This window comes from Varanus komodoensis, unplaced genomic scaffold (genome assembly GCF_004798865.1).
Source record: "Varanus komodoensis strain SLA01 unplaced genomic scaffold, ASM479886v1 scaffold4, whole genome shotgun sequence".
Classification (NCBI taxonomy): Eukaryota; Metazoa; Chordata; class Lepidosauria; order Squamata; family Varanidae; genus Varanus; species Varanus komodoensis.
Window position 1 is genome coordinate 38,055,788 of NW_025335941.1, and position 22,073 is coordinate 38,077,860.

Consider the following 22,073-nt stretch of genomic DNA (forward strand, 5'->3'; position numbering starts at 1 on the left):
ACAAACAGGTGAAAGGAAGCAGGGGTTGCTTGTGTTTCCCATTTGGGCTGCTTTGTAATGGGAGACGCTGCTCACAGTACTCATCTGTGTCAGTTATTTACCATGGGTCAGTGCTGGCCTGAAATATTAGTGATGCATATCAGCAGCACTGGCAATTCTGAAACGTGCCCCAATAAACTCTGTGTATGTAGACACCTAAATATCAGATGGCCAGGAAAATAGCTGTTCAACTCTTGCACTTTTTTTTAATTTTTTTAAGAAAAGCCTGCAATTATTTTCCTTTTTGCAACTACCTGCTTAGGCCAACATAGCACATGCAAAAGCAGCAACTCTAAATAACCAAAATATATAAAGTTCTTATTGGAGCTGTTTAAAACAAAAGTGGTACAGAAGAGGATTTCATAAAGGGCAGTTTGGCAGCTAACAGAAAATGTGGAAAGCATAGAATTCCTTGGTTAACTTTGCCTTCACATCTACTGCATGGGATTTGCATAGGTGAACACATGTGGTACATTCTCTCTACAAAGAAACTGGTTCTATAGGGGCTGCTGGTTCTCTTATAACCAACTGCTTTGGAAAAGGCTATTTGTATTCTTCTAGATTTGGGGAGTTTTATTAATATTTAATTAATGTTATAATTAATAATCGATAACTTTTGAGTTGCAGCTATTAGATCCACACTATTAAATAGTTCTGTATTTGAAAAATGGAAGATTTAATTATGAGGACTTGATATGAGACCAGAGCTATCAGACACATATATGTACTTAGTTTGTTTAAAACATTTTAGAGATTAAAACGTGCCTATTAATTGGTCTACAGGGATTTGTTAAAAGTATGTTAAAACTTCCACTACTTCACAAATCCTTACGCATCCAGTGATTTCCCATAGGAAAGAATGATGCTTCTACAATGGTGTCTTCTGTGGCACGCATTCGTCATCTTGTCAAACATCCTATTATTTTCTGCATTAAAATGAATGCTGATTGAATTGATCAATTATAGGTGCAATCTTACAAATATTTAAAACAGAAAAGGTCTGACTCCAAACGTGCTAGGAATTGTAGGATTCCTTTTGTGTGTAAAGGTGTAGGATTGTGTCCTAAACATAACATTAATTGAATGGGATCAATCACATACAGATCTACCCTGTATTTCCATTTGTGATACAGAGGGCAGTAGATGGGACAGTGCAAGGAACAACAGAGTGGCTCCATTTGCAACAAGGTGACTCTATAGGAAAAATTGCAGTTGGATACAAGGTGAACTATAGTTGCTTATTGCCATTTTTTTCATTTCTTAGATTTCTACACTGCCCAATACACAAAACACTCTGAACATTTTACAGAGAATAAAAATCTAGACAAATACAATAGTGTACATAATATAAAAACAGTTTACATGCACACATAAAAGAAACAGCAGAAATACACTGTTATATCTATATCCAAATAATTCTAACAATCAACAGTAAAAGAAATCCTATGACTTGATTTAAAAAATTACCACATGCTTCCAAATTATCACACGTTTCCAACAGAGGAAGTTCTTTACCTGATGCCAAAAGAAGCAACAGTGTTGGCAGCAGACAGGTCTCACTGGGGACACAATTGGAGGCGATCCCCAAGGAGGTCTTCCCTCTTGTTGCCACCTTCTGCGCCTCTTTTGGAGAAGGCACCTGGAGGGGACAGTTGTCTTCAGACAACTGAAGCAAGGCTATCCCTGTCCATGCAGGGGCACAGCTTGGGCCACCAATTAAAGTCAGTAGAAGACAGTCTTTGCAACTGAAACCACCTGAACCTCACCTAACAAAGATGCTTTATTTATTTATTTATTTTAATGTTTTTATATGCAGTCCCCTTGCTATATAGCCTCGGGATGGCTCACAGAAATAAATATAATACAATGCAATTAAAACCCGGAAACACCCTGGCTGCACAATTAAAACCTATAAATATTAAATATTGTTAAAATATTGTTTGAATAAAAAGGTCTTAGCCTGGCGTCAAAAAATTAATAATGATGGCGCCAGGCGGACCTCTCTGGGGAGCGCATTCCACAGATAGGGCGCCCCCGCAGAGAAAGCCCCCCTCTGGGTACTTTGCTTCCTGATATCTCTCACAGAAGGCTCCCGGAGGAGAGCCTCTGCTGCTGATATCAAGGGGCGGGAGGGCAAATATGGACGCATATTTTCCAGGGGATTCCCCCAAGCAACAAACCCACTTCTTCAGGCAGTGTGTGACTACATCCAGAACAGGCTGAGCACCATCCATCCAGTCAGAAGAACCATGCACTAGCAGCAGCATGGTCTTTTCTGGATGGAGCCTCTGTCTAGTAGCTCCCATCCAGTCTATTGGCAAAACCAGGCACTGATTTAGCACCTCAAGCGCTTCACCTGAAACAGATGAAAAATAAAAATACAATTGCATGTCTTCAGTATACTGATGAAAGCACACTCTAAAACTCTGGATGAGCACACAGATCATTTTCATTTAGAATTTAAATAGCATGGAGGACAAAGGCAACCTCTGTGGAACTCCATACTGAGGTTGAGTAATGTTCCCCAAGCCCCACCTTCTGAGGTGGAACATCCTTATTAAGTAGGAGCAAAGCAATGCCCCTCACTCCCAACTCAAACAATCAGTCCAGAAGAATGCTAGGATTAATGGCATCAAAAGCCACCAAGAGATCAACCATGACTATTTGGCTTCACTTTGTTTGTATCCTGTTAAACAGTATTGTGGGAATGGAGTAAGCAGACAAAGAGACGGTGGCTATTAGCATCACTGGCTGTGCTACCTCCTTCACCAGAGCTTGCGGGCCTGCACCAGTTGATGAAGAGCTTGGGCAGGCAGAGGTCTCGCACCCACCCTGCTCGAGCAATTCTCTAAGTGGTTGGCTTGCCCCTGTGTGTACAAAATGCTGAACTGGACCTTTGATCTGATCTGATCAAGCATCATTCTTCTTACGATGTAACTGAATTGTCTTTTCTCCCACCCCAGAAGAAAGTGAACCTGAAGAGGATGGAATGTGGTATCGTGTGCATGTGCACATTTTATGTAGAATTTTTAACTGAAGTGCTTGCTTGCTTGCTTGCTTGCTTGCTTGCTTGCTTGCTTGATTGATTGATTGATTTATTTATTTATTTATTTATTTATTTATTAATTAAAACATTTTTATGCCGCCCCATTCGCCGAAGCCTCGGCGAAGTTTATTTTTAACTTTATTAACCAAACAGGCCTGCCAAAGACAGCACTAAAGCTGGGACCCCTATCTTTCATTTAATGCCCTGAATCTCTGGGAGGCCATCTGCCCCAGTGCCCTGCTATCCATGAAAACTTGCAGTAATAAAGTTGCAGGTATTCTGTTGATTTCCCTTGCAACTGGTCGTCCTGGATTAGACGGCTTTATGCCCACTTTCTTCATTTCCTGCTGCTCAACCTCCCCAAATTTTTCTGCCTGTGGTAGTTTTTCTTAAATCAAATGCCCTCCCCGTCCCAGTTCATGCATCTCCTTTTAGAAAAAGGTGTCCTCAGGAGAAAGCTTTCTTTAAAACACACAGTTCAATATTACAGCGCATATGCAATTGTTGCTCTTTATTGTATCCTGGGGGACTGAGCCTCGGACCTTTCTGAGACCTATCACCACCCCTGCGCCCAGGAGCAAAGGTGGAGGTCGTTCGGGTCGGGGCGGGCGGGCTTGCCACTCCTGTCCAGTCCTGGCGCGGCGAAGTGATCCCAGCAGGGCCACCTGTGCCACCTCTACCTGCCACCTCTACCTGCCGCCGCATCCCAAATGCCACTGAGGCGCTTTGCGCGAGGCAGGTGCTTTAGCGATCCTCCGCTGCGCCTGCACACACTGGGTAGAGCTCCGTGACGTCACAGGAGGAGAGGAAGAGGCCGACTTTCCAAGGAAGCCGGAAGCTTTAGGTAGCGGCGAGGACAGTTAGGGGAGAACGGCGAGAAGGGCGGGGCTGCGCCTTGGAAGCCGAGCGAGAGCAACAGGGCGGGAAGGAGGAAGGGGGCGGAGCTTAGCGGGAGCTCAGCCAATCATCGCCGCCGAAGGTGGAGCGCTCTCGCATCGGTGGCTCTTCTCCGTTCCCTGTTCGCCTTATCCTGACCGCTGGCAAGTCGGAATGCAAGAATGCATTCAGGTGTGCAAAGCGGCTGGGCCGGTAAAGGTGCAGTGCAGTGGTCTGGAAAGGCTCGTGGCGGGGCGGGATGGGCGGCATCCTGCTCTGACTGGCGTGGTGCTCTGTTACAGGTGCTATGCGAGTTAGGGTGGAGATCGTTATGAGGGGTCTCTACCCGCGCCTTGCCCTATCTCGCACATACTTTGAAGTACGCTTCCTCCTTCCTCCTCTCCCCTTCCTTTGATCATTTCCAAAAAGCTTGCCCTTTGGGCAGTTCACACGTGCAACAGTTCTCAAGAGTTCGGGCTTTCTTCCGCTTGCGTGCCCCCGAAGTGAGCCCCCACGCTTAGCGTTTCGATGCTGATCGGGTCCACGAGTTGCCAGACGCGATGAAACCTCGAGGAAAGAAAGCTCGAGGAGGCCCTGAAATGGAGGATCCGCTCTGTTGCTGCGAGTACCTTGATCGGAAGGGGGAGAGGAGCCACCTGGCGGCGTGCCTGTGCGAATGCGAGGATCTCGACGAATGCTGTGAAAGGTAAGCCAGCAGGCTTGGGAACTTCCTCCTAGCTGCTGCGTTGGAAGGAGTTGTGATAATTGGGTTGGCCCTTTGAACCACCCTTTGGTCTATAAAAGTTATGGCTTCCAAGGCAGAGCTCAAGGTGTCATCTCAAATTCTTATTTCCAGTATAGCACATTCTTTGCAGTGATTTCTGATTTAGAATGCTTGATACATTGTTCTGTGGTGTCAACTGGCTACTTTTGTGGTCTGTGGCTGCCAACTTTTTCCATGTGAGGGTTTCTGTTTATAGTTATTCTTTACTAAAGTATTTTAAAACTACCTTTCAGCCCTGCAGGTCCCAGCATGATGTACAAGGCTGTGAATGAAATCTGCTAAAATGCAGTAAAAGTAGAAAAAGTGTAACTGGAATCAGGCAACAGCAAATGAAACAGAACAGGTGCATTATAGTAGCCAATCAAAGTTATAATACCAGGGCAAACATAAATCTCAAAACAAGTACTAGTCTTTGGAGAGGCTATTCCAGAAACCAGGTGTCTGTGCTTTTAACAATCCCTTGCTGTTGTGAACCACCCAGAGAGATTCAGCTGTTGGGCAGTATAGAAAATAAATAAATAAATAAATAAAATACATAATTTGAGGAGCACACACTATCTGCAAGCTTTCCTAGTTGAATTTCCAGTTCTGTGCCAGTTTTAAAAAGCACCAAGGCAGGTTTGATCTTTGTATTTAAAGAGGAGAAAGGCAAGGTGGCAGGTTTCAGAAGCAAGAAGGCAAAGCCCCTGTTATGGCATATTGGAGAGAGTTGGAGCTTCTGCTTACATTACCCTTTTTGGTACATATCCACAATAAAAGGAAGCTGTACAATTATTCCCATCACTGTATTTGGATAAGACTGCCCAGTCAGAAGTCACCTAACCATAGTTGCAAAATGAAGGAAATTATGATGGGCCCCAGATGTATTAGATCACTACTTCTATCATCTCCAGGCAACGTGACCGATGACTGGGGCTAGTGGGAACTGTAATCTAACACAACTGGAGGGTGTCCACATGAGGAGGGCTGGTGAGGGTCTTTCTGGCTGTGTTAGCACTGTAGCTATCTGTTAGCAAGGTGGGTAGGCCCAGTGAGATGTGAAGATGAGTGTAGGGTGGATTTCAGGGTAAGGAGCATGACTTTTCGACTGATTCCCTGAAACTAACATGAACCGATGTGTGCTCTCTTCCCAAGTAATTTTCATTGCGCCTCTAGAATGGATTGTTCTAGTGCTGCTTGTGTCTTGTGGGATTACTGAGTACCACTGCATCCAAAGTTCCCAGCAAGTGTGCTGGGTTGCCTAGTCACTCTCCCCCGCCCTGTGAGTTTGCTTCAGCTGGTTGTACTTAGGTGGACTCATATTGTCTGGGATCTGCCTGTCCTTGGTGGTAACCAAGCAGACATTGTGCTCTGGCATCCTTATTAAAGAGTGGCAATAGCTAAAGAAGCAGTGGTGCATATCACTTATTGTTGCAACCGGTTGATTTTTGTAGCTGTAAATGTGCTATCCACCAACATCTGGAGGGCTGTGTGTCCTGTCCCTCCCACTATATGCCTTACTTCTGCCTTCCTGATTTGGTGTGCCGAAAGTAATGGATGAATTCATAAGCTCATAAACTCTGCTCTTCTACAAAACCAGTTTTTGCCAGAGAAACTGATAAATAAGAAAAGACTAAGACTCGGAGAAGTTGAGGGCTGATTCACAGAACTGGATTTTCCTTTGCTGTGTTTTTGGGGTGCTTCTTGTCTGTAAGTTTCAAATGAATCAGCATTAGGAAGACATGATCAGATGTCATCCAATGCAGGACTGTGTAGATTTCTGGACAATGGAAGAATTATGGCCAGTTCATGCATTATATTTAGTATGTACACTGAACTATGTACACTAGCCTTGTCTAGCCTGGTGCCCTCCGGATGCTTTGGACTTCAGCTTGTATCAATTTCAGTTAGCATGACCAATAGCCAGGAATGCTGTGAACTGCAGTCCAAAACATCTGGAGGGTATCAGGTGGGGAAGGCTGATGTGCATATTAAAATAATCACATAACATGGACAAATAAATGTTTGGAAGAGATGTACCTTATCATAAAATATGCATTCATTCATCAGGGACCTGATGATTGACCAGTATTGCTGGTTTGTTTCTATGATCTGGTTTTTACATTGTAACAACTTTATAGTGGATTGTTTAACCCATGGATTGTCAAAAGTGGCTTACTGTCTACTGCTTAGTTGCTGCTTTGCTTCATGGCTCCTTTTGTCAAAAAACAAAAAAAACAGAAACCTGTTCTTGCTTTGTTCGTTGTGATATACAACCCAGAAACCTGGGCTGTTGTGGGGGAACAATCCATGGCTTTAGCCCATTGTTTGTTGTTGGGTTAAAAATCTGTCCTACTTCCCTTTCAACAACTAAGAATTCTGAGTTTGCACATCACAAAAGACAACCCAGTTCTTGAGTTGTTTACAAAAGCGCAAATGAAATAGTTGAGTGTGCAGGGGCTAGCATTGTTCATTCCTGTGTAGCTCCAGCTAACACAATTGTTTGACCTATTTCTAATAGCCAGACTAGGTCGCAGGGCACACGCTTTAAAATCTGCCTAGAGACTCCTGTAGAAATTTTTATTTATTTATTTAAAACTTTTTTATACCGTCCACTACCGAGGTCTCTGGATGGTTTGACAGTAAAGCAGAATGAAATAAAATGCAGCATCCTAATTGTCATTTTAATATGGGCTTTATTGCTAGAAATCAATCAAACTTAAAATATTGGGAAAATAAAAAGGTTTTAGCCTGGCACTGAAAAGAAATAGTGGGCAGCACATCGATTTGAAAATAAATAAATAATGGAAAGGGAAAAACATGATTGTCTCCTGCAAAATGTGAAGTAGCCTCAAACAGTTGAACTATGTTGACAGAGTGACTGAGAGAGTGAAAGAAACCAACACAAATGTATTTCTTGGTCTCTTCAGTCTAACATAAGCAGAAATCTGTGCTTTCCCCTAACAGGTGGCTGACTTGCAGATCCTTGCCCCCAGGAATGTTAGAGAGAATTGCAGATACCATCACGGACCGCTTTCGTCTCCCATGGCTTAGGGGGGCTGTAAAGATTGATATCAGCCTCCTTCCACCAATCATCTTGCTGCCTGTTTTCCTTCATGTAGCAGCTTTGCACTTCCTGCTGGCCCTTGCCATCCTGATATCACTTCCTGTGCTGGTGCTTTGGTATTACTACCTCACACACAGGAAGAAGGGTCAAACTCTTTTCTTCTTAAGCCTGGGGCTCTTCTCCCTGGGCTACATGTACTATGTGTTCCTCCAGGAAGTGGTCTCCCATGGCCACGTGGAGCATAGCCAGGTGTTCCTTCTCACCTGTGGCTTACTCCTCATGCTTGTGGCCCTGTCTCGAGCCAAGAGAGACCCTGGCTACCTTCTTTGCCAAACAAGCAGTGATAAAGCTCCATGCCAAGGTAGCAAAAGCAACACATTTCACAAGAATGGCCTGGGGAGCTCCAACGGGCTTTATAGAGCAGCCATACCTGGCATCACTGTGAACAATAATTCTGAGGGCTATTCCAGAATATTGAAAGAGGGTCCTGGTGGGATCACGGAGGACTGGTGCACCAAGTGTCATTTGGTTAGGCCACCCCGAGCTGGGCATTGCCGAATATGTGGCAGGTGTGTGAAGAGGCTGGATCATCACTGTGTCTGGTATGTTCCTTAGAGTTTCCTACTGGCTTTTGCATTTCTCTCTGACATCTGTTTTAGCTCCTCTTAAACTGCCTTTTCACTTTGCTTGGGATATGTTTATGTTTTTGATATAATTGTTTGATGCCCAGTGAATTCTGTGATATGGATTGGGATCCAAGCTTAATATTGGTCTTTTCTGCATTCAATATTAGTAAGGTAATTGTTTTCTGCTATTTTAAAACCAGATGTTGGGATAGGGACATTAATTGGATCCCTCTCTGAAGTAGGTGATAATATATTACACCATTCATTGTTATAAAACCTTGATGGTTTTATCCATGGTTATATGTCTTTTCTGTAATATGTGTGTGTGCAAGTGCACAGGTGTGTGCATGCGTGCACATGTGTGTTTTGATTTAGGGGGAAGTTTTGTAGTCAGACAAACCAATGTATTTTATCCATGCTTAACATGATTTAAGTGGTTTGAAGAATTAGGTTATTGAAAGGAATGGGGATGCTTTTCCTCCAAATGTCTGTACTGGAACTTGATGGGAGAATGGAGGGATAGCAAGCCTGGTCATTTGAGCTGGGTCGAAGAAGTGGTAGTGGATAACTACAGGTCTGTGCACTGAACCTTATAAGTCCTTATCCAGCTTTATTCAGTTTTCTTGGTCTTCCCTTTTCCAAGTTTTGTTTCTAGGGATGGGCTCAGAAACTTGTTAAACAGTGAATATTCAGGCTTTCACTGTGTCGAGCATAGATACTAGAATTATGATATTTTAATGTAAAACCTGTTGGGATGCAGGGTATATGCAGCCCTGCTCTTGGCTTTTCTGATTGACCTGGACCGTTGCTACAGCAACAATACAGAATTTGCTTGTCCTCAGGCAGCTGCTCTTTAGTGGCATAGAGTCTTCTTCCTGGGTTATTAGTACAGAAAGCATCTCTTGAAAACTTAGCTTATACAAATTATTTATTAGGTTGGTTCAGACATGACAAACCCATAGTTTGGTGCCCAAAGAGTGAGTCTTTCAAGGAGACTCAAGGCATTTCCAGATGACCCTTTTATCTTGCAATTACCCTGCCTCATTCGTTGAATTTTAGAGGGTGGGGAAATATTAGGGTCTTCCAAGTGTAATCCTCCTGTTTTACCACAATTTCTGTCCTTTTTTTCCCAAAAGGAATTTGTTAAGAGGAAGGTACTGAATAGGTGTGCAGTGCCTTTTGACCAATTGCTCTAGGGGCCCTCCATGTAAATGCATCCTAACTGTTACACTCTCTCCTCATTCCTTCCTTCCTTTGAAGTGATTGCCTCCCTCCTTTCCTAAGTTTCAGGCAAACTAGCTATCTTTTGTGGAAGCCAACAAATTATGGTTTGTGCTTGTTCTGGAAACCAGGTTTAGAAATAGCTCTGTTCAGGGAAAAGGGGAATAGAACCTATATTTAATGGGCACGTGGGAACCTGGCACTGTGTTTACAAACTACTTTGTTAAAAAATGTTTTTACATTGTTTCTTGGAGGATTAACAGCTGTGTTGGGGAACAGAACCACCAAGCCTTTGTCCTCGCTCTCTTCCTTTTTCTGCTCACATCAGTGTATGGGATTTCTTTGACCCTGGACACCATCTGTAAGGGGAAAGCTACCATCAAGGCACTGTTCTACTGTCCTGGTGTCTATGGAGACTACAGGTGAGGAGAAGGCTCGAGAACAAGTTACTGAATAAGATATGGCTATTTTTCCATTGATTCTAGTGAATATACTCCAGTTATGATACTTATATTCCACTTTAGCCATTATTTCTCCCAGTAGTATAAATAACCAGGACTGAGGGGTTTGGGGGGATAGGAAGTAGTTTTTGGAGCAGCAAAGGCAAGCGGACCACATGTTGCTGAGGAGCAGAGGCAGACCATGAGGGAAAGTGTCCCAGAAAACACCTGTGCATGCCTAGCAGGCCTCTCCAGATAGGTAGTTCTCAGGAACTGTTGGGAGCTGTAAAAAAAAATCCCTGTTCTTAACCCGTTAATTTTAGAACAGTGGCAGCTTCCAGCCATGAACCAGCAATATTACGTCTGGGGAGGGACAGTAACCCTGGCTTCAGGGATCCAGTGGCCCCCCTGAAGGCTCCCTTTACTATCCCCTTGCTTGTGGTATTAGGAAATCTGACTGATTTCTACGTGCATACAGAGTCCTACATGCAAATCTTTCAAAGCCCAAGGCATGAGTGATCTGTCTTTGGCTGACTGTATACACTTGAGAACAACCTGATTGTTGTTCTTTATTTTCCAGAACCAGGTGATGTATCGAGCAGGCAGCTGGTTACCAAAATCCCATGCTTATTATCTTACTGAATGCAGTGCATAGATTATGATGTGCTGTTTGGAAAATATTCTTAAAATGGTCTAATGAAGTATGACATTTGAAGGTGAAAAATGAATCTTCCATTTGTTACAACACTATCAAAAGCGGGAGGGAAGTTAAAAGGGACTGCCCCTGGGAAAGTATGCATTTATTTGTTTATTTCCCACTTTTTTCTTACAAGCATGCTAGTCCTTCTCTTTTTCAGAAGGTTTACATTGGATTGGGGAATGCCTTTCAGTCTGGGGGCCAAATTTCAGTCTGGGGGTGAGTTTCAGAAGTGTAGCCAAATATATACACATGAAAGAAAGAATGAACAAGCAAACACTAAAGAAGCACATTGCGATGTAAAGCTCTTATTGCCAGCCTTAGGAGAGACATTTCAGCCTTTTGGAAATAGAGAAAATCTGCCGAAAGAAAAACACAAATGACTCAGGGAAAGTGGGGGCTGATCTTCTGGAGAACCTGGAAAGTGCAGTTGGAGGTTACCCACCCCTGTTCTGCATGAACGCGGCTGTGTCCGCATTAAACGGTGTCTTTGCTTTCTGTCCCCACTTCTAGTACTGCCTTGTTGTTCACCTGCGTATGGTACTCTGCCATTGTAACCTCCGGCATGGGCTACATCTTTCTCATTCAGCTCTTGAACATCAGCTTCAATGTGACTGAGAGAGAAGCTCGAATTGCATTGCGTGAGAATGTTGGGCAAAGGATGTTATGGGGCATGGTGGTTGATACAGGCCAGTACAACCAGGGCTTCCTGCGCAATTGGATCCACTTCTTAAACTTGCGCTCCTCTAGTTTACAGCACTCTGTTGAAGACATTGTATGAAACGGCTGTATCAAGCACATTGGATTAACTCACAGATCACTTTCATCTGCTGGGAACTGGAAGCAAAATCCTGAATCTCTTAAGCCATATTACAAAATGGAAAAACATTTTCACAGAACATGCATTACGCTGAACAACTAGCAAGAAAGACACAAGTATGATGCTGACTACTTATGTATGTTCTTCAGTTGATGCCTATGATGTCAAGTGATGACTTTCACGTATAAGACAATTATCACAGATGAAACTGCAGAGAAAGGACTTGCATAGCACCTGAGAGGACTCTTTGCTTTTCCGTGGAGGCTATTCATTCATAAGCGCAGCTGTTAGGTCATCATGTGATGTGTGACTCTGTCAGCAGGCTGATGAGCTGTTCTTGAGAACAGTTTGTTGGCACGATCAAGTCCGAATTGTCAGGGTATCAGTGAGCTGCTACAGATTTAGGGAAGAGTATTCTTTCTCATTCTAATGCACTATTTGAATACATCCTGGAGAGGATGCAAGCAATTAGCATAGAATTCCAGGGAGGGAAAACATACTGTAGTCCACAGAACCCGAGGCATTCTCACCTTGACGGCAGGATTTTAGCATCATCGCTAACTAAACTGCTGTGCTAGTCATGCAAGAGAAGCAGCTTTTAACCACTGTTGCTCCATACCTTCATGTTACCTCCTCTGGTTAATTGTAGGGGGAAAGCTAGAAACCTTTTCAAGTTTTCTTCTGATGCCAGTTTTGATTAATCCATAATCCAAATCCATAATGTACACACTGGCAGCCTGCACACGTTTAGCTGTGTATGAAAATTTAAGGCAAGGTGATAGCTACTGCCAACTTTTGGGCTTTAGAAGGGGGTTTGAACTCAGATTTTGAGAAGCCTTGACTTAAGGTATAGCCTAATCATAATGCTCCATAGTTTTTGAACTTCAGCTTTCTGTTGCCAATTCTGTGCTTTGTCAGTTTGTGGAGATGCTATTAGAAAGGACACTGTTTGCTGCTTTCATCAGCATGCAAATACATCCACAACATTTTTAACCTCAGTTTTTTCACCTCTGGAAGAACAGAGATATTTCAGTGGTTCTACTAAGTGCCTTTGGGAGACTTTTTCTGTAGAGCTTTGATTTGTGAGGCTGATAGATAGCTTTGGGTTTTGTATGCTGTAGTCACATTTGCCACCTTCTCTTTACTTCAGAGAATGTGGTTGTTTGTGTTGACTATCTATATAGCACTCTGCCTCCCTCTAGAATATAGTTTAGAATACAAGCTGGGCATCTTTGCTCAACCAACTGGCATATCAATTGCACTGCTTCCTGGAGAAGGCAGATGTGGTGGTGGTGGTGATGATCTATGCCTTAATCACCTCCCATGTAGATTATTGCAATGCATCCTGTGTATAGCTGACCCTGAAGTGTGTCTGAACTGCAGTTAGTGCAAACTGCAGTTGCCAGGTTGTCTCCTGGTGCATGCTTTGTTTACCATATTATACCAACCTTATGTCAACAGGACTGGCTGCCTCTCTGTTTCTGGGCACAATTCAAGTCGCCGGTGCTTCTGTATAAAGTCCCAAGTAGCATAGAGCCAAGATAACTGAATGACCACTTCCTCCCAAATGAATCTTTGGGTGCCCCTCTGCATTTCTTGCCACCAGGAGAGGCTATGTTGGTTGGAATTCAGAGTAGGCTCTTCTTTGTGACCGCCCCCTGCCTGAGGAATGCACTTCCAAAGAAGGGCAGACTGACTCTTCCTCCTCCAGTTTCAGGCAGGTGGTTAAAACTTTCTTCATCCATGTGGCTTTTTAGTATTTTAATGTATTGGGTATATACTCTGTTTTTAAGATTCTCTCTAATCTACAGTGAGATTCTCTCTAACCTACAGCTCCTAATTCTACAGTGAGTGCTGTTCTAATTGTTTAAGTTTTAAAATTGTTTCAAGTTTTAATTGGAAGTTGCCTTGAGGTCCCTTGGAGCCAAAAAAACAACTTGTAAATTTATAAATTTCAAAACAAGTTCATAAAACATTTGAATCCAAAACTATGTAACAGCAAACAATAAACCATTAGCAATACTGGACATCAGAAACTACTTTATAATGAAAGCAAACTGGAAAATTCATGTAACTTGCTTGTCACTTGCATAGCATATAAATTACCATAGCATATAAATTACATCTTTAACAACAACTCCTCCTCTTCATCATCATCATTGGCCTCCTACTTGAGGTTAGGAACCATGTCTTATAACCATGTCATAAAAATCATTGGAACAATCGGAAGTTGAGAAAAATTGATGTGCCATTGATATAGGATCATGGTGCAGCGCAGCTGCAGTTCAGGGAGCTACATTGTAGTAAGAAAATTAGTAGCTGGGTAGTGGGAAAAGAATTGTATAAAATGGTGACCTGTACTTTCACACCCACTTCTTTAATCAGGTGTGGAGGTGGGAACACCTCAAATCAAGATTATTTTTGTAATGGCTCTGCTATTTGTAGCTGAAATAGGGCACTGCAGGTTCCCTTGTGTAATCTGTTTCTATCACCTTCATTAGTACCATATCATTCTTTCAATCAAAAAACTAAGCTGTGGCATGAAGGTCATACGTATATGTGCTGTAATGCTACTGTACTTTGCAGTACAGGGTTGGGGAATTTGAATTTAAAAGTCTCAGTTCTTTGCATAGATTCACCTCTCCTATCAATATATGTATATCTTTTACACACATTTCATAAAATCCTAATTAGTCACATCAGTGGCTGAAAAGCCAGGAACAACAGATAACTGGAGACATTATCTTTTTGTTCCTGAAGATTTTTATTTTCAAAGGCAACGCTTGTCCAATTTTGGGTGTGAGCCCCGCTTTATCACCAGTACAAGCATATTACAAGTTTTCAGAATGAAACAACAATGTGTTTCAGATTCATTATTTTAGCACACTATTAATGTGCGTAATATTGGTAATTCAAAAACTAATTGGTGTGCTGGAGCATATGCTACGTTTGGAACTCAGTGCTAAAGTTATTAACTGCTATTCCCTCTCCTCCACTTGCTTTTTCATAGATTAAAAAAATTCATGGATCTTTTTTCTACCTGTACATATTTTACTGTCTTACAGAATACTCCAATGCTCGGTTTTTGCACAGCACAACGTAAAATAGTCACAGATACTATTATTATATACCACCCAGTAGCACAAATAGCTCTAGTAAATGGGTCCCTGTGATTTTTTTAAAATCTAGGATTCTACCATTTCTGCATCAAAGTCAAACTATTGCACTATGAAAACCTTGCAGTGAGCACAGTGAAAAGTACAATGTTAGGAATAAACTGCTGCCTGTTCCATGTCATTCATTTGTACTTGCCAGCCATTTTGTAGGTGTCAATTAACTGTACTTAGATATCTAGTTCTTTTACTCCAAGTCTTTAAAATGACATGTAAAAAATTAGTCTTCCCAGTAGGCCAATAGCATTTCAGTCTCCTCATTTATAATGGTGCTTTCATTAGATGGCTTTCAAGTGTCTTAAATAATTTGCTGCAAGAGTGACTTCTCTAGAGCAAGTAACAACTGCCTCAGTGTCTAGTGTCTTAATCATGTATTCCAAAACTTCCGTGTTATATATGAATGTAATTTGCCCCTGCAGGGCAGGATGGTGCAATGATGAGGGTTTCTAATCATATTTTAGGCGACATTCTTTCTCCAGAAGCCTTTATTTCACTGCCAGACTCCACTGTACAATAATGGACTAATTCTTTAAGAAACTGGGCATTTGCCTTCTCAGCAGCTCAAGACATGCTGGCAACTGAAATCATGGGAATGTAAAGCAGAATGGGTTCTAACTTGAATTTTTCCCATCCCACTTAATGGTGAATCACTTTAGTTGTGGGCTTTATTGGTCACTATGATGGCATTGTTTTATTGTGTGTTCAATTTTTGAGATTGAGCCAGTACCAACATATTGTATTCATTTGATTATAAAGAGTTACAGAAAGAAAGTATTACTCTAAAAATGTTTGACAAGTAATAAACCAAAGCTGCTTCCCCTTGTGTATTATTCTTTAAATCTTAGCAGTGCTCTGCAAGAAGCAAAATGGTTCGTATTGAAACTATTCTCTTACAGGTTTCAGGGCTTGGGGTTTGAGGGTGGGCAGGGAAAATGATAAAGCAGACATTCTCCCAGGAGTGTGGGAAATCAGTCAGCTCTGAGGGGAGCCCTGCCTCTTGGACCTGGAAGGCAGACTCAAATGGAACGTCCTGGAGGAGGCAGGACCTCCTTGGAGATTTTCAATGTTTTTTTTGTCTCATGGAGGGAGGCAGACTTTGGAGGCTCTTGTATATCCTGGGAGAGCAGTAGAAAGGAGAGTAGGAGAGCACAAGAGAGAAGAGCAAGAACCTGTGTGGAGCTAGGCTGAAGACCTAGCAGTGAGGAGGAAGCCATGTTCTGACCCTTGTGCCACCGTTCCAGAGCTTTGTGCACTGTAAGCTTTGCAGCTGCTCCTTGGGAGGCCCCAAAGGAGGTGCTGCTGTCAGCCGCCTGGACCCTGCCTCCCTTCAGCTACAGGGCAGCCTGAAGCCTGCAGAGGGTGGCTTTGGCCTTCGGGACTAGGTAAGTTTCCTCCCCCATGTTGTCCCTGGGTTTAGGTGGTCCACTGAGAGGTGCCTAGGCTTAGACTTCTGTCCTTAGAGCATCTTGGAGAGGGTTGTGATGGGTGCAGCCCTGAGGTTTTGTGCCCATGCTGATTCCCAGGTGTGTGTGGCTCGGAAGTCACAAAGAAAGGTCTTGCTGAGGCTTTTAGAGCAAGCCTTCAACTTACATATGGGTGGATAAACAGGCTTCTCCCACACTTCCATAGGAGCTACCCAGATTATTCGGCTGCAGGAGGGGAGAAAGAGCAGGCCCTGTCCCACTTTAAGGCACAGCCACTTGCCCAGCTGCTGGGAGCACTGTCCAGCTGGAGAGGAGGGAGGATCAAGATGTTCTCCAGAGGCAGAGACCTTTCCTGTAGAAAACACAGGAAACCCAGTCCACACCCATACATGACTCCAAAAGGCCAAGGAGAAGGTGGGGTCACTCACCATCTCCTATTTCTTAGGTTCTTGTTTGAAGAAAGCTTTACCCCCACCACCACCTCAGATATAGAGGGGGGCATTCTCAGAAGGGGTGACCACAGTATATTTCTCTAACAAGTTCCCTAAAGGTATTTACAGTATTATAGAGTGGTACCTTGGCTCGTGAACTTAATCCATTCCATGACTCTGGCTGTGACCCAAGTCAAATTTCCCCATAAGATTCAATGTAAATAAGGTCAATCCATTCTGGCCCCTCTGAATGTGGCCGTGAGCCAATTTTTGGTCGCAAGCCAAGTCAAATTTCCTCATAAGGTTCAATGTAAATAAGGTTAATCTGTAACTTTTTTAATCAGAAAAATTTGAAATAAAGTGACAAAGTACTATACAGTACAGTGGAGAACACTAACCTAGGTGTTGGGGAGGTTATTGTTTTGAGGGAGAGTCCCCCTCCATAAGGACATTAGGGAGATCTCTTTCAGGGGTTTTCTCTCTTCCTTGTCTCTTAGCTGCAGGGTCAATTTTGGTGAAAAATCTGTCTATACTCACTTGTTTTTTCCTGCGCTGCATAATCCTCTGGAAATGAGAGACCATGTTATCAATATTCAACACTCTGTTCGTTACATTTATGTTGGGGTGGTGCTTCTCAAAGAAATTCTGGCATGGGTGTGCTCCTGCAGGAAAGACGGGCGCAATCTCGGCCACCTCCCCCGCCCCCAACCAGCATGATTGCGTCCATCTCCCCACCCTGAGTGGGGAGATGACCGGGATCGCAGATGCATTTGCGCAGGGAAGACGTGCATGATCAGGGGTGCTCTCCTGCAGGAAAGACGGGCACAGCACAGCCGCGATCACGCTGTGTTCCCTGCACGAATGCGACTGTGATCGTGGCCGCTCGGGGGGATGGGGAGATGGCTGCGATCTTGGTCACCACCCATGGTGGAGTTTGTGACCCAAGTCAAAATTGTTACGAATTTTTTGTTCGTGACCCAAGGCATTTGTGACCCAAGGCGTTTGTGAGCCAAGGTACCATTGTATTTATATCCTGCCTTTTTTCCTTCAACAAACCCAAGGTGGCTTACATAATCCTTCTCTCAATCTTATCCTCACAACCCTGTGAGGTATGGGCTTCATGCCCCATGTTCTCTAGGGTCACAGTCAAATCAGATCCAGGATTCCCAGCATCCAGTCCAGGGAAAGATACAATATAGCTAATAAAGAAAGGTAACATGCCTAAGGCCAGCCCTACTTGGGCATCTGTTGGAAAGGCTATTCTCAGCTGTCTGACAAATCCCTTTGTTTCCAAGTCCTGTTATATGATCTGCCACTGAGGACGTAGGCTCTTGTTCACATACTTCATGGAGAAGGTTATGTTACTATGTTTAATATCAGCAACAGCAGGAAAGTAAAAACTGACAATAACTGATGTGTTTTACACACACACCCATTTAGGCAGTCCATGTAACTGCCTAAATTCTTACTGTAATCTAATATGTCATATTATTAAAGAAAAATGATTTTAGAGAGGGAATGGCTTCATGTTGATAAAGTTTGCTTTTCTAAAACATGGTCTTGATTGATGCTGGACTTCTGCTTAATCACACAGAACTGGATTATCAAGCAACCCTTTGAGGTTCCCATGATGCACAGATTTTTGCTTGAACTAACCTTTCAGATGATTGCCTAGGCAATGAGGTGTCTGCAGTCTCCACTCTGTCCTCCTGCTCTCACCATTCATTCCAGCAGTCCCCACACATGAAATCCTTTTCTTTATTGCTTCCTATGAATCTCAGTAGCCTTATCCTCTTCAATCTACTGAGATTCTGAAATGGATTCTTCCTCTGCCTGCTTCTGAGTGTACCTGCATCTCTGCAATGCTTCCTAGGCACCCATGTCCCTAAAGGAATTGTTATCAAATCATAATAAACACTTTTGCTATGATTCTCCCTTCTCCTTCTGCACATTTGCTTACTTTCTCCCCATTTCCAAAAAAGAAACGGAGGTGGGCACATCATTTGGTCAATAGGAATAAAGCCAGGAATGATGCATGTGTTGCTAGGGAGCGAAGGGTAGTAGAGAACAGATAAACGAGAGGACACTCCTTGGCTGTTTTTTTCCACAGTATTCTATAGGGTTTCCATATCAACAATGGTTATTGAAGATCCCAGGTCTGGAAGACCAGAGATGCTGCGGTGAGGTGTGGAAACCTTAGAACTGATGATTCTCTCTATGATTTCAGGAAACTAAAGGCCCCACAAAGAAACTGGGTTCAGATTACACAACAAACCATCAAAGGTCAGAAATCACCATGGCTTCTTGTGACATGCAAACCTGGCCTGTGTGAACTGTAAAATCAGTATTGTTCCCCTTTGGCAGGCACAAGAAACAGACTGGAGGCAGTAGATCCAAGATGAGCCCCTTTCCTCTCAGAGCTGAAGCTAAGGATCCGGTGTAGGTCAGAAAATAGTTTTTCTGGCCCTAGTGGAAAGAGTGCCTCTCTCGGTACTGGGACAGGAAATATGCTTGCCACCCCCACTGCCCCACCTACATCTGAATCTATATGGAATAGCTGAGCAAGTGGAGCTTGAGCAGTTTGTGATAATGAGGGTGAGAGAATGAAAATACCCACTGCCCACACTGGATAGTGCTCTTGTTCATTGCACAGGCCAAGAAACAGGTAGGCCCTTCAACTGAGAATGATTCCTCAGCCCTGTTTATAAAACTATTAACTTGGTATTTAGTCCCTGAGAGCTACAGAAATCTATTCAAGTTCCATGATCCATGAGGCTGGGGAAAGTAGCTTCTGTATATGGTCCTGAGTACTCATTTCTATACATCCGGACAACACTCAAAACACACAGATATCCCACTCAAATTTCTTACAATGTTTAGATGCATCAGCAATGTACCTAAATGGAAATAGTTTGATTATCTAAATGAAATAATCAAGAACTAAGGTTTAGTACAAAAATGTGTTGAAATATACTCAATTTTAAACTTTTTCAAGCTGGCTGCTTGTAAGTATACGCTCACAAGTAGTAAATCATACCAGTGAACTTTACAACTTGGAAAATTTGAATAGTGCTTCATTTTCTAACATGACAAGTATTCCCTAGCTAAGTCAGCTCAGATGCAGAAATGTTTAATTACTATGTTGGAATCAGAAGCAGGGCAGAGATATTTTATTAACAATCTTCACATTTTCAAAAGGAGGGACGTTAACTGAATCTGCAGCATCTTATTTTGATTTCCAAATGGTGAAACAGAACTTGGCACAGAATTGTTGAGTTTATAATAATTGTCCTCAGTACTGCTGCTTGTTTACAGATTATTTTTATTTCTTTTCAACTGCAATTTTCATTTGCCAGAAATTACAGGTGGTGGGTTTGATTGCTTGTTTTTTTTTGCGGGGGGAGGGTGATTAGCTTATTTATGGTTGGTTAATTCAGTAGTGAGAAAAAAATCAATAGGACAGTGACTTTTGTAATAGTGAACACAACAGTTTAGTAGATTAATCAGCAGGCTTGCAACAGACATTAGAGATAGCATGACAAGTATAAACACTGGCATGGTACATACCTTTTGGACATGAATTTCAGGTGGTTGAACTATGTATGTTTGAGGTGAGAAAGTAAGCTCAGAGTAAAGGATTTCAGAAGATAATGAATAAAGGACTATTTTAGAGAGAACTCAAAGATGCTAACCTTGGCCTATACAATTATTATTTTAAAACCACACAAGTTCTAAGGGTAATCCAGCCAAGTGACAGCTCCAGTGGAATTTCAGTTCTCCACGACATACAGTTGAGACTTGAAAATCTCAGCATGATTCACAATAATGAAAGCAGTAAAATAAGATGTATAAGATCAAACTGTTCACTGCCTACACTCTCTCCACCTCCATCTGTTAATGTTTCAGTTGTTAATGAGTGGCATTTTAACAGAAAGTTTCCCAGCACGTTTGCAGAATTTCTTACATTAGCACAGAAACACCGAGCACCAGAAATTCTAAACAAAAGGACCAGCCACAGGCAACCCTCCCAAATCCTTTTCCCCACTATGCATGCAAACTTTCAAGAGGGGAGAACTTATACCTGAGGAGCAAACCAAAGCCCAGAGCCAATGAGTGTCCCTCAGATGGTTACCATTAAGAACATTGCAGCTAGGAGGCCCTTTTCAGCACTTAAACAGCCACCAGAACAGTTAGGGCACCCTCCTCGATTAGTGTTGTTCAGATGTGTGGGATTAGTGTCCAGAACTCCACAACCAGCCATGCATCTGGAGGGCACCTGGTTGGGGAAAGCTGCCTTATCTGTTTGGGCAGCTGTACTGTGCCAGGCTGAGATGAGGTACATGTTCCCTCAGTCTTTTGAGGGCTGTAATGCCAGTCCTGATACAGGCTCCTTTTGCATGCATGGCAGTGTAGGAGCTGCTCCCTTGTGGGACAACTCCATATCACTGGGTGGGTGGGTGGGTGGGTGGGGGCACAGGCAAGTATTGCAGGCATTTTGATAGAACTTCAGAGAATGGGAAAGAACTTGCTTAGGTGCTTTTGCATTCAAACTCATCCTGCAGCAGACTGGGACAGTATGACAAGGCAGAACTTTGCACAATTGTGCATATGGGAGTGAACCAGCGGGGTGAGGCAAGGGCAACAAAAGGTCCACATGTGGTTGTCACCATAGGGAAACAGACTAACTGGCCGAGACAGAAAAAAGGAGGCTCTGGCATTGGTCTACTTTTGATTGTTGCATTCTATCCTTATGCAGCTGTTCAGCAAGACTTTTCTTCTGGGGAACTAAGGTGCTGCCACACTGTGGACAGAAACAGACAGGGATGCAAGGTCTAAGATCTGCAGGAAAGTCTCCACATATTCACTATCTGAGAATGCAGCATGTCAGATCCCTTATCCCTTTTCTCCCAATTCTATTTGCCTTCTGGCCTGGCGTTAATTTGTCATGGTTGAAAGTCTGGCAGAATTTCAGTCACTATCCTTCTTAGCTGCGCTAGTCTTTCTTCCCTCTTCCTTTCCTCTTCCATCAGTGCTGGGAATTGCTGCCAAGCTCTGAAAGCAATTAGCACGATCCTCCTGTATTAAAAATTGTGGGGAGCAGAGAAAACATGCCAAAGGTGCCAGAATTAAAAATAGAAAATGTACATGTTAATAAATATATGCCTAAGTGCAATAAATTTATTTCCTTTTTGTCTGTTTCTCACATTCTCTTCAACAAATTTAATAAAACAAACACTTTAAAACATAGACTATTCCTGTAGAGGCAAAGTTAACAATAAAGTGATGACTCATTGCTGCTCATTGCTACCATTTAAGGAGAAAGTACTTTATTTTCCAGTTCAATGGTTAAATATCCCTAACCTCACAAGATAATAAGCTACGAGACAGAGTGTTCCCTTTCACAGTTTAAAGGGCAAGACTTTTGTTGAAAGTGTATCTTTTTGCTTCTG

General features: G+C 42.8%; 2 protein-coding genes across 3 annotated transcripts in view; one reads left to right on the forward strand and one right to left on the reverse strand.

Annotated features, from left to right (window-relative positions):
• The first annotated feature begins 4,118 nt into the window (after positions 1-4,118).
• Positions 4,119-15,586, forward strand: ZDHHC23 (zinc finger DHHC-type palmitoyltransferase 23). Its single transcript, XM_044442121.1, has 4 exons — positions 4,119-4,667; positions 7,692-8,393; positions 9,893-10,060; positions 11,289-15,586. The coding sequence occupies exons 1-4, from the start codon at positions 4,522-4,524 to the stop codon at positions 11,554-11,556; spliced, it is 1,284 nt and encodes a 427-aa protein (XP_044298056.1). The 5' UTR covers positions 4,119-4,521; the 3' UTR covers positions 11,557-15,586.
• A 3,996-nt stretch (positions 15,587-19,582) lies between these two features.
• CCDC191 (coiled-coil domain containing 191) overlaps positions 19,583-22,073 on the reverse strand; it is a 31,153-nt gene continuing 28,662 nt past the window's right edge. For both annotated transcript variants that reach the window (XM_044442119.1, XM_044442120.1), the window contains exon 17: positions 19,583-21,699. In XM_044442119.1, coding sequence (XP_044298054.1) covers positions 21,567-21,699 — 133 coding nt within the window. In that variant the 3' untranslated portion in view covers positions 19,583-21,566. The remainder of the gene's footprint in view (positions 21,700-22,073) is intronic.

Coding starts and splice junctions, on each gene's coding strand:
- ZDHHC23 (XM_044442121.1), top strand. CDS start 4,522: ATGAAACCTCGAGGAAAGAAAGCTCGAGGAGGCCCTGAAATGGAGGAT. Junction 8,394..9,892: donor CTGGATCATCACTGTGTCTG/GTATGTTCCTTA, acceptor TGTTTCTTGGAG/GATTAACAGCTGTGTTGGGG. Junction 10,061..11,288: donor GGTGTCTATGGAGACTACAG/GTGAGGAGAAGG, acceptor CCCCACTTCTAG/TACTGCCTTGTTGTTCACCT.